The sequence below is a fragment of the Hipposideros armiger genome, unplaced genomic scaffold (assembly GCF_001890085.2).
Source record: "Hipposideros armiger isolate ML-2016 unplaced genomic scaffold, ASM189008v1 scaffold_1231, whole genome shotgun sequence".
In the NCBI taxonomy this organism is placed as follows: Eukaryota; Metazoa; Chordata; class Mammalia; order Chiroptera; family Hipposideridae; genus Hipposideros; species Hipposideros armiger.
This window is the reverse complement of record NW_017732581.1, coordinates 96,637-109,391: the sequence shown is the minus strand read 5'-3', so window position 1 is coordinate 109,391 and position 12,755 is coordinate 96,637. Positions and strand designations below refer to the sequence as shown.

Genomic DNA, 12,755 nt, shown 5'->3' with positions numbered 1-12,755 from the left:
ACCGACTCTTCCCCCAATCTCCCCCAACATGTGCACATGCACCACACACACACACACACACACACACACACACACACACACACACACACACACATCCATGCCTATTATCTGGTAGCAGGACTTTGCCTGGCCCTCCTTTCCTCCCATCTGACCTCTCAAACAGGGCTATTGCAATTTAATGGGGTTCTAATCCTGTGTATTTAAATCTCAAGCCTCTTACATGAATTAAAAAGAATGGTAATCATAGGTGAAATCTAATGTCTCTGCACACAGTGTTCAGTCTGCTGCTAAAATCACAAGAGATTTCTGCAAGATATAATGTAGGTTAGAATGATATAAGGAAAACCTGTGTTTTGTTGTACAGAGAGTTGAAAGCTTCATGATAAATAGATAGACCCTAAACGGAACCAGAAATATTATACCTCCAAGTTCAGGGAGGCATATGTCAGAGGGACAGTGAAGCATGAGACCATCAGTAGCTTCAAATATCTACACCAATAATTCTAGGGTAACTCTACACAGATGTCACACCCCACACAGCACCTCATGGTCTACAATTAACTGAGACAGTTCTCTCAGATGTGCATCATGTTCACAAACTTCAGTTTAAGTTACACAGCACCAAACACAGACCATAGGAAGCAGAAAATATCAGGATGAGGAAAAAAGCTTGCTGATATCATGGATAACTCTACATAATGTCACAATTCTCCATGTTACAAATTTTTAAGCATTTTTTAAAACTACAGGTGCTTAAAATTGTTATGCTTTTAAAAATACAAGTGAAGAACTTGCTTAATTAGAAGTACACAAATAGAAAAAACAAGATGCTAATTGACTCCTACTAGTGGAGACCTTTTTGAGAACAGATCTAACCCAAATTGTAGAAAGTAAGCTCCCTGAATCCAGAATTGTTGCCTATTTTGGTTTCTGCTGGATCCCAATCACCTGAAGCATAGTAGGTGTGGAGGGATGTGGCGCAGCGTGTGGTGGGGCACAGCACAATAAAGACTTCCCAGAGGCAGCAACAATTAGCATTAGTGCAAAGGACTCTACAGCCCACCCATGAGGTCACCCGGCAGCCCCCAGCTCTACACCCCTCCTCACACACACATTCTGTCAGAGTGAACAGGGGTTTCTGTTCCTCTCCTCTCCCTCCATCTCTAAAGCTTCCCTCTGCTCCGTGGTGAATCTGAGCCCCCAGATAATCAAAACAAGGGCGTCTTTCAGGCTACTCTCAGGTCTCTTCACAAAAGTGTTTCCACTGGCAACTGAGGTGTCATTTCAGGGAATTCCTCTGATGGGCTGAGAAGTGCTACAGCAGGGTTAGGTTTGGGCGCCTCCTAAATGGTTCCTTCCACTAGTTCTCCTCCTCACATCATTTCTTTGCACAATTCTCATCACTGCTCCACTCAGAACAGTCTCTTCTGGGGAGACCCTTGGAGGAGGATGACCATCATAAAAGCTCTGATTCTGGGGACCATTGCCCTGACCACCGTGATGAGCCCCTGTGGAGGTGAAGACATTGTGGGTGAGTGCATACTTGAGGGATTTACAATTTTGAAAAAACAGTGAATGAGTTTGTTGAGACTTAGTGGCCTATGAAACCCCAGTTCCCCTCAATCTGAATTCTTATGCTTGTTTTCCCTCCCAGGAGCCAAAACCCTAGCCCCAAATCTATGTTTAGCTCATAGATTAAATTTCATAACGTCCCCGTATCATTGCAGTATTCACCAAGAGCCTTATCCTCTTTCTATCAGAACCAACTAATACATCCTAAGGATTTCATGGCATTACTTTATGATATTCTCTAATATTAGATATATTTCTCCAAACACTTTGCTTTTCTTTATCAGCAATTTGTGAGCCTACTACTTTTAATGCACTCTGAACTCTTATTCAAAGCTATTACTTATTTTATCTATCTGATTTCTTAGAGTAACCAGCTCCATAAAGTTTTTGTGCCACAAATACAGTAACATTTCATTTTTCTGTTGTTTCCAAAGTAATTTATATTTTCCAGTTTTGGGCTCAGGAAGTGAGAAGGACAAATTTTACTAGAGATCATTGCAATTGGAGAAATAAAATTAATTAGCTAAATGACATTGAGCAAGTCAGTTCATTACATTGATCTTCAGATTCCTCATATGGAAAAATAATTCATAGACTCATTGCTCTAAGGAACACATAATTGAATGAAATAAGTATGCAGATGTGTATTTTTAAAAACAAAGAATTATGTAAGTGCCAAAATATAGCATGATTATTATAAGTGTAACTTCATGTGTGTTTGTTTCACAAAGTTGGGATGCTGAGTGATGGAATACCTAGAAACTTAAAATATGTTACTCTCAGTTTATCAACCCAAATTACGAGTCCTGCTACCTGTCCCAGTAAAGCTTTAAAAAGAGGATAAGAACATTAATCATATGGTTCTTGAACCCTCTCTGCTTTTCCATTCCCTTCCACAAAACCTTCTTTACCTTTGGCTCATTCCACTACATTTCAGTCTCCTGTCCAGATCTTTGTCCTGCTCTGTCATGGACAGTGACAATAGTTATTGAAACCTAAAACAAAAAAGCCAAGCAAAAGGAAATGGAAGAGAAATAGAATAAAAGGTAATCTTCAAAACATGATTCATTAGTGAGGTATGAAGCACTCTTCTAGCTGTTAGTGAAACTCAAGGTTTTTATTCATGAAGAACTCACATTCTTGCAATAAGAAATAGATAATTTAAAAAATATATTTAATAAGTAAGTAAATTCCATAGTGTATTAGAATGAGATAAATGCTTTGAAAAAGTAAGACAAAGTATGGGGAGATTAAATGATTAGAGATAAACTTAAGAAATAAATGTATATGGGCTGACAGTGGCGCATTGGTTAACAGCTGGCCTGGGATGCCAGAGGGCCCCGGTTTGGATCCCACATATGAGGGCCAGTGACACTGCCCTCTACAGCTATGATGCTGAGCAACAGCTCAACCTGGAGCTGGGCTGCCATGAGTCGCCGGCGATGGAGTAGGCTGCAGCCCCTGCAGTGGGTTTCCATGGGCTACCGTATGTAGCCAGCAGCCAGCGTGAGCGGCCAGCAGCCTCATTGAGTGGCCGTCCAGAAGCAGGCAACTGATCTGCCTCGCCCGGGAAGAGCNAAAAAAAAAAAAAAAAAGGAAGCTATCGGACTCCCCAGATTTCACTGTCAGGAAGCAGGCTGATAAAACAACTAAGCTGCAAACAAGGGCTACTTTCCATGGGGGGAAAAAAAGGATGACTCAGAGGGAAAAACAAAAATTTGGAGAGAAAACTAAGAGACACTGAGTTAGTGGGGGAAATAAGAACTGGCAGAGAGAGTTGCCTCCCTTTAGGAAGCAATGCTGGACAGGTGTGTGAAAGTGAACGAGTGGGTTATTCCCAGTCCTTGAAATCTAATCAAGGAACCCTGACTACAGTTTTCCCAACTGGAATTCAGAACTGCCATGCACCATTGACTCCTTTTTACCTTTCATTTTTCCCTTTTTTAACAGGAATATAGCTGTTGTCCTATGCCTGTCCCACAATTGTAAGTTGGGTGTATTGGATGCAAATAAATTGTCTCTAGTTTCATGAGTCCCCAGATGGAGAGGAATTGTACCCCAGGAGTTGTACTTCATAGATTACAACCAGGGGCCTCATCCTCACCCGGGCCTGATTTAGATGATGAGATTACAGGCTTTAAGTTGATGCTGTAGTGGAATGAGACTTTGGGGGAGCTTGACATGGGATGGGTGAATTCTGCATGTGGAGGGGACATGGGTCATTAGAGGCCAGAAGGTGGACAAACTCCAAAGTGACCCTGGAAAGCTAATGGTAAATGTGACTTGCTTCTAGCCAGTTTAATATTGGCAAAGGTGACAGGATATCACATCCTTGATAAAGTTACGTTATATAGAAAATGTGATAAGATGACATCCTCTTGATTAGGATGTTATAGGAAAGGTGATGGCATTTCACTCCGTGATTATGTTTAGTTGTGTAAGACTTCAGTTTAGCATGCTTAGAGAGACTCTCCTTGTCTGCTTTTAAAGTTAACTTTGTGTTGTCACAGGACCTGTGACAGGCCATGTGGCAGGAACTGCAGGTGACCTCTAAAACCTGAGTGAACCCTGGCCAGCAGCTCACAAAAAAAGGGACCTCGGAGCTCCCGTCTTAGGCAGATGAAGTCTGCAAACTACCTGAGAGTGGCCACTGTCCCACTCAAGCTTCCAGTAGGGAATACAGTCTGGCCACACCATAGAGGAGCAGGTTAAGTTGTGACTGGATTTTGACCCATAGGAACTACAGGGAAATAAATGTGTTATTTCAGCCTAACATATTAACATTTGTGATAATTTATTAAACATCATTAGAAAACCAGTACAATCACTGATACTTATTAACCTATTTTATTTTATTGTCTTTCTCTTGACTCTTTTTATGCTAGTTTGAAGTGCCCTTTGTTGCATTTTAATTTGAATATATTATCCATTTGTAATTTAGTCCTCTATTTTAATATGATTTTGTCTTTTATTTTCCCCTTTATTTTATTTTTTAAACATTTAAACAAATTTTTAATTACACTAGACACACAATTTGTATGTTTCAGCTGTACAACATAGTGTTTAGACATTTATATAACTTACAAGGTGATCACCCCAATATGCCTAGTACCCACCTGACACCACACAATGTTATTACAATATTATGGACTATAATACCTCTGCTATACTTATATAAAATCAATTTTACTTCTTAATCCCTTACCTTTTTTCACCCATCCTCCCAACCCCTTTCCCATCTAATAACCATTAAAATGCTCTCTGTATCTGTGAGTTTGTTTCTGTTTTGTTTGTTCATTTGTTTTGTTTTTCAGATTCCATCATACATTTTGCCTTGTATGATGTGCACATTTTTGCCCAAATTGGTGAGGGGAAAATTATACATGGATAGTACTAATTCTGTATCTATATAAATGTTTTTAATTCTTTTATTTATGCTTATGAGTTAAAAGTGTAACTTTAGAAATCAATCACAATATCCGTATGCAAAATAATTCCCTGAAATACAATAATTGGTTTTCTTGAACTTATGAATTTGTGACAATGAAGAGTTCTTGGCCTTCTATGATGCATAAATATTGTAAATTTGTTACCAATACATAAAATTTCTTGTGCCTTGTATCTGTTCTTGTGTTTTGTAATTATTTGTTACATAAAATTCCTTGTACCATAGTATGTTAAAAAAAAAAAATGCCGGGCCAGCCAATTGGCTCAGTTGGTAAGAGTGCGAACTCTGAGCAACAGGGCTGCTGGTTCAATTCCACATGTGCCAATAAGCTGTGCCTTCTAAAGCTAAGATTGTGAACGACAACTCGACCTGGAGCTGGGCCTCTGTGAGTGGCCTGTGACGGCGTAGGCTGCAGTGGTCTGCAGTGGGCTGCTGTGAGCTACTGGGAGTGGCCAGCAGCCAGCGTGAGTGGCTGTCAAATGGCCAGCGACTGACTGCCTCAGCCGGGAAGAGTGCAGTGATCACAATACCAACATGGGCCAGTGAAATGACGTCCACCCCAACTAGGCTGAAGAACAAAAGGACAACAGCTTGTCTGTTCCCATTCCCCAGTAAAATCTTTTTAAAATAAATAAATGCTAAAATTCATTTCAATACAAAAAACAAGTACCTAAATGTAAACAAATAAAAATTTGAATTAAAAAATTAAAACAAGGGCCGGCCGAGTGGCGCGATGGTTAAGAACTGGCTTGGGATGCCAGAGGGCCCTGGTTCGGATCCCACATATGAGGACCAGTGACNTTAGTCACATAGTCACTATAGGTAAAAAGGATTAAAACACAGTTAAGATAAGCTGATCTTTTAGCATAAGAAAAAGTCAAGCTGTACCCTGGAGCATAAGAATTAGGAGGAAGTAAAACCCTGATCTAAACTATGTAAAAGAACTTTTTACTGATGAGATAATGGTCAACTGCCCACTATAAAAAGGGGCATGCTGTAGAGTAAAGGGAGACACTTCTCTCCTTGAAAAAGCTCTCCTGTGACTCCGCGCATTTTCTTCATTTTCCTCGCCAAGCCAACTCCGCCTCCACCTGAGAGAACCCCTGGACTCTGCGGGAGCTGGTCTCCCGCAATATGATAGAGCTGAGTCTTTTTAAAATATATACCTAAAAAAAAATACCTAAAAAAATTATCACCATGGTAAGTCCAGCAACCATCTGACATGTACCACACTATCACAATATTATTGACTATATTCCCTATGCTGTACATTACATCCCCATGACTTATTTGTTTTATACCTAAAAATTTGAGACTCTTATCACCCTTCACCTTTTTTTCCCCTCACTTTAAAATTTTCCAATTACAATTGACATTCAATATTATTTTGTATTAATTTCAGGTGTACAGCATAGTGGCTAGACATTTGTATAATTTAAGAAGGGATTCCCCCTGATGAGTATAATACCCACCTAGCACTATACATAGTTATTATCATATTATTATCATATATTGACCCACCTAGCACTATACATAGTTATTATCATATTATTGACTATATTCCCTGTGGAGAGCCGGCTGGGGTCAGCCAGGGACACTGAGGCTGTAAGCTGGCAAGCTACAGGCCTCCACGTTAGGGTGAGCAGCTCAAGAGCAGCTTAAAAGTTACAGACCAGAGCTGCAGTAAGGGTTAAGCCTGACAGGTGGCAAGCTCACAGGCTCTTAGCCTTGGGGAGCAGCGTGGGAAGGTTGCTGACTCATCACACTGCACCCCTGACTCATCTCCACTGTACCCCTGAAGAAGAGCAGCCAATGTCACAGACCACCTTAAAAGTTACAGAGTGGATAGTCATCCTGTTAACAGTTTCTGCTTGTTATACTTTGTTCTGTTCCACATTGGAAAGATTGCTCCCCGCTTAGTAATAAGGGAATTGCTCCCTGATAAGAAAAAATTGTTTCCTATATAATCAGTGTATATCCAACACGAGGTCTCAGTCAGCCATCAGCAGTCTGAGTCCCTCCTGTTCCCAGCTTCTGTCTCTATCTCTTTCTTTCTTCGTCTCCCTCCCAATCCTCCCAGGTGCGCTCCTGGCTGACGAGTCAGGAGTGCTCGTTTGGCGCTTGGGTCGCCTCAATTCCCTATGCTTTACTTTACATCCCCATAACTATTTTGTAACTACTAATTTGTACTTCTTTCCTTTTTTTTTTTTTTAGTTGAGCCATCCTGCCACCTGTTGGCAGCTCAGCGGCAGCTCAGCTCAGGCCGGACTTGAACTGCTGTTGCTCAGAGCTCCAATTTGTACTTCTTAATGCCTTCACCTTTTTCACCTTGTTCCCCAATACCCTTCCATCTATCACCCTAATAAATCTAGTACCCATCTGACACCATACATAGTTATTACAATATTGACTATATTCCTTATGTTATACCTACATCCCCATGACTACTTTGTAACAACCAATTTCTACTTCTTAATCCCATCCCCCTTTTTTCACCCACCCTATTAACCCCATCCGATCTGGCAACCATCAGAATATTCTTTGTATTTATGAGTCTGTTTCTGTTTCATTTGTTTATTTTGTTCTTATGATTCCACATGTAAGCGAAATCACATTGCATCTGCTTTTCTCTGTCTGATATACTTCACTCAGCACAATACCCTCCAGGACCATCCATGCTACAGCAGATGGCAAGAACCCATTCATTCTCTTCCATGGCCAAGCAACATTCTATTGCATATATGTACCACCTCCTCTTTACCCACTCACCCATCAAACGACATCAAGGTTGCTCCACATCGTGGCCATTGTAAACAATGCTGCAATGAACATATGGATGCACATGTCTCCTTGAAGTAGTGTTTTGGGTTTCTTTAGATAAATACCCAGAATGGGATTACAGGGTCCTTCTTTGTCTCTTGCTTTTAAAGTCTATTTCTTCTGGTATAAGTATTGCTATCCAAGCTTTTTTTGTTTTCATTTTCATGAAATATGTTTTTCCATCCCTTTACTTTCAATCTCTGTGTGTCTTTCAATGCGAAGTGAGTCTCTTGTAGGAAGCATATGTAAGGGTTTTGCTTTCTTATCCATTCAGCCCCCCTATGTCTTTTGATTGGAATGTTTAATCCATTTACATTGAAATTACATTGAAAGTAATTGTTAATAAATATGAAGCTATTGTCATTTTATTGTTCATAATTTTGATTTTATTTTTTTTCTGTTTTAAGGAAGTCCCTCTAATCTTCCTTGTAATACTGATTTGGTGATGATGAACTCTTTTTGCTTTATCTTCTCTGGGAAGCTCTTTTTATCTCCTTCAGTTTTTTGTTTGTTTGTTTGTTTGTTTTTAGTTTAAGGTGTACAAAACACTGTAGTAGTTAGACATTTATACCCCTCACAAAGTGATAACTCCCCTCCCCCAATCTATTAAACTACCCCTCTTACATCGTATATAGCTGTTACAATTCCATTGACTCTATTTCCTATGCTGTACTCCACATCCTGTGAATATATGTAATTATAGTTGACACTCAGTATTATTCAGCTTTAGCTCCAGATATAGAATGCAGTGGTCAGGCATCTACACCATCCATGAAGTGGTCTCCCTAATAAGAAATATTCAACTTGATGAAAAGCAAGGACTTACAACCAAGAGTAATCTACCTAACAAGGCTATCATTTAAAACTGAATCTCCTTCACATTGAATATTTTGTGCCAATCCCTCCGGCTTGCAGTTTCTGTTGAGAAATCAGCTAACAATCTTATAGGAGCTCCTTTATAAGTTACTAGTTGCCTCTCACTTGCTGCTTTTAGGATTCTCTCTTTGTCTTTAACCTTTATCATTTTAATTATAATGTGTCTTGGCATGGGGATGTATGGGTTCAACATGTTTGGGACTCTCTGCAATTCCTGGACTTCTATGTCTGTTTCTTTCACCAGGTTAGAAAAGTTTTCAGTCATTATTTCTTCAAGTAGCTTCTCAATCCCTTGCCTTCTCTCTTCTTCTTCTGGTACCCCTATGATGTGAATGTTATTACGCTTGATGTTGTNCCCCAATTCCCCAATAAAAATCTTAAAAAATAATAATAATAATAATATTTAAATGTATGTATGTATGTATGTATGCATGTATTTAACAAATATTACTGAAGTCTTACTGTGTGCCATGACACTACTAGGTACCACAGGTACAGAGGTGAACAATGTACCATCCCAATGCCTCATGGAGAATACATTATCATGGGAAAGATAATATACGTACATGTAAACTATTTTTAAGAGTAATTTTAGAAACTTACCTCTTGATGAGAGAGATGAGACAGAAATAGAGACTGATATCAGACCATGCCAAACATAAACCTACACTACATGGAACATACCGTATTTCCCCATGTATAGGACGCTTCCATGTATAAGACACATTAATTTTGGGGCCCGAAATTTGAAAAAAAATGTATTACATAAAATTATTGAACTCAAGTTTTATTCACCATAAAATTCAGACAACTCCTCATCACTGTCAAAACTCCCAACCATAGCCAGTCTCGGATTGTTTTCTCAGTTGGAGGAGGACCAAACTTATGTTCAGCAACACGATTTCCATTCACTTTTGCAAACTGGATCACTTTTAACTTGAATTCAGCACTGTACAAAAATCTTTTCTGAGCCATTTCTGGGCACAACATGACAAAATATAACCTAATATACCAGTAACAATTGCGAAACAATGAACACAAAGACAACAAGCGCAAAAAAAGCGGGAAATGCAAGTAAAAAAAATCTACAACCACTTTATAAGAGGCACCCAGTTTTTAGACCCCAAATTTTTCGTAAAAGGTGCGTCTTATACATGGGGAAATATGGTAGTTCCTTATGCTTTCTGTTTAATAAAGCTTTTCCCCTCCTCTCATCCTGCCTCCCCATCCTTATCTTCCTGCTCTGGTTGGTCACTCATCAGCTGACCACGTGGGCACTTATGGCACGAATGTGTACCAGACGTACGGCGCCTTGGGTCAGTTTACATACGAATTTGATGGAGATGAGCTGTTCTATGTGGATCTGGAAAAAATGGAAACTGTGTGGCGGCTGCCTGAGTTTAGCAATTTCACCACATTTGAAGCTCGAAGTGCCCTGAGAAACATTGTTATGGCAAAAAGAAATTTGGACATCTTGATAAAAAATTCCAACTTTACCCCTGCTACCAATGGTAAGTGTCCACAGTTCTGTCTGTCTTCACTGCGTCTACCACACATTCCAGGTCCCATCTCCTCCCCCAGGATAGTTACTCTTCCCAGCATGCTACAAATTCTTCCACCTTTCTATTTCATTTCCTGGCAAATACCTGGGCCCCATTATATCCATTTAATCTTTAAATATCCCTTCTCTAGGTTCCATGAGATACCACTTGTACTCTTATAAGAGGATATTCCCAACCTCCTCTTATAAGAGGAAGACAGACACTCACAGACACACACACACACACACACACACACTATGCCTTGTGGATTCCCAAAGAGAGGCGAGTGTTCTAAGCTTTATATTGATTCAAAAGACGAGAACAGTTCAAAAGAGAATTCACAAGACTTTTCAGAGTGCAGTTCAGAATCTGCAGATAAAGACCACAGCACCGCTTCTGAAGTCACAATAGATAACATTAAGCTTCCTCATTCAGAAGACGGAAAAGGCAAGGTAGAAGTTTGGACAGTCCAGCCAGTAAATAAAGAAATAGTGAAACAAATGACCTGAGAAACAGGCGGGAAAAGGGGGGAGGCTGTTGCTTACTATAAAATCAGTCTGAAAGGACACGTCTCACTAACAATTAGAGAACTGTGCATGGGAGGGCTCCCCCAAACAGATTAAGAAACTCAAGGCACGGTTGTCAGAAATTCAAATCAGTATTTCATCCTCATTGTAGAAATCCCTGAAGTGGCCGTGTTTCCCAAATCTTCTGTGATGCCGGGTATTCCCAACACCCTCATCTGCCTGGTGGACAACATCTTCCCTCCTGTGATCAACATCACTTGGTTGTACAATGGCCGCTCCGTTGCAGAAGGTGTTGCTGAGACCACCTTCTACCCCAAGAGTGACCACTCTTTCCTCAAGCTCAGTTACCTCACTTTCCTTCCCTCCAGCGAGGATTTCTACGACTGCAGGGTGGAGCACTGGGGCCTGGAGGAGCCGCTCCTCAAGCATTGGGGTATGTCTAAATGCTGTCACTGCTTCCACACCCTCTGATTCCGTCCCAAGTCCACTTGTCTTGCCTTATAGTCCTTGACTCCCGGGGTCACAGCTTTATTTCCCACAATTGCAAAGTTCTCCAATAATGGACTTCATTCTTCTCTCAAAGTCCAGGTGTCATGTGCGTTTCCAAACACACACACCCTTCTCTACATATAACACCCTCCACACACTGTGCTTTGACCCTGTAAGTTTCTTTTTTCTCAGAGCCTGAGATTCCAACCCCCATGTCAGAGCTGACAGAGACCGTGGTCTGTGTCCTGGGCCTGGCCGTGGGCCTCGTGGGCATCGTGGTGGGCACCATCCTAATCATCCGAGTCCTGCGCTCAGGTGGCGCCTCCAGGCACTGAAGGGCCACATGAGTCATGGCTTAGAAAGTGGGAAGGTAAGAATCAGCTGTAGCAGGTTGGGAATGATGTTACTGCAGGTAAGGAAGCCAAGGGTGGAGGATTGGCACCCAGGACACATAAATGGGTTGGAAAACAATGGGCAAATTGGAGAATGGGTTTCCCTTGGGACAGGAGCAGAAGACCCGTCAGTCTCATGCTGTTTCCTGTTTCAGGTGATCAATCGTTACAAGAAAGAAGAGGAGCGGTTCAGGCTGTAGCTCCCTGTCTCGGCCTTGGTGCCTGACTTAGACCCGCTCCCTGGTCCACTTCCTCATACTTCCTTCCACAGCCTCCTCGCCTTCTCGCTTGTGGAGAAGTTTTCTTTCAGAGATCACTGGCTCTTATGAATTCTTCCAATTTGGTCTTTATTTATCACCTACCTTTCACAGATCATCCCACCCAGCCACCTAGCTCTTAGTCACCCTAATTCAATACCTGTGATGAAGAAAAATAAATATCTTTCTGGGGTACCTTCATTTACAGCATACATTTCTCTGTCTTTTTGCTAAGGCTAATTCATTCATATATTAGAATGGAAGATCTTATACTGGAATGTTAGCAGGTGTCTCAGCTCCCTTGAACCTTTTCTCAGGTCATGTTTGTGGAGAGCCGGAGGTCTGCAGTAAGGGATAAGCCTGGCAGCTGGCAAGCTGACAGGCCCTCAGGCCCGGGTGAGCAGCGTGGGAATGTTGTTAGATAAATCTCATTCTCTACTGTGCTGCTGAAGAAAGAACAAGCCTATGTCATAGACAACCTTGAAAGTTACAGAGTGAACTGCCAGCCTGTTAGCAGTTTCTACTTGCTATACTTTGTCTTGCTTTGGGAACATTTGCTTCTCCACTCCCTCAAGCTCCCAAAACCCCTTACCTAAAGAAATCTACTTCTGCTATAAAAACTATGTGCAAGCAATAAACGGGGCCACTTTTCGCCATCAGCGGACAGTGGACCTCCTGGGCCCAACTTTCATCTCCGTGTCTTTCTTTTCTAATCTCCTCATCCAGTCCACTCAGGTTTACCCTCTAGATGCCTGGCTGATGAGCCAGGTGGCCACGGCAGACGAGCGGGCCTCGTCACATGTTAATACCACACAGTCAGTGTACAGATAATA

At 41.2% G+C, this 12,755-nt stretch overlaps 1 protein-coding gene across 1 annotated transcript; it reads left to right on the top strand.

The window, feature by feature from the left end:
- The first annotated feature begins 1,412 nt into the window (after positions 1–1,412).
- Positions 1,413–11,856, top strand: LOC109376897 (SLA class II histocompatibility antigen, DQ haplotype D alpha chain-like). The gene is made up of 5 exons (XM_019633050.1): positions 1,413–1,531; positions 9,979–10,227; positions 10,936–11,217; positions 11,466–11,643; positions 11,821–11,856. Exons 1-4 carry the CDS (start codon positions 1,450–1,452, stop codon positions 11,606–11,608), a joined length of 756 nt encoding a protein of 251 aa, XP_019488595.1. The 5' UTR covers positions 1,413–1,449; the 3' UTR covers positions 11,609–11,643; positions 11,821–11,856.
- Positions 11,857–12,755: the final 899 nt, after the last annotated feature.

What these genes read in the sequence shown, in the direction of transcription:
- LOC109376897 (XM_019633050.1), top strand. Translation starts at nt 1,450, where the DNA reads ATGACCATCATAAAAGCTCTGATTCTGGGGACCATTGCCCTGACCACC. An exon ending in CTTTACCCCTGCTACCAATG is followed by an intron (nt 10,228 to 10,935) that starts GTAAGTGTCCAC and finishes TCCTCATTGTAG; the next exon opens with AAATCCCTGAAGTGGCCGTG. An exon ending in GCCGCTCCTCAAGCATTGGG is followed by an intron (nt 11,218 to 11,465) that starts GTATGTCTAAAT and finishes CTTTTTTCTCAG; the next exon opens with AGCCTGAGATTCCAACCCCC.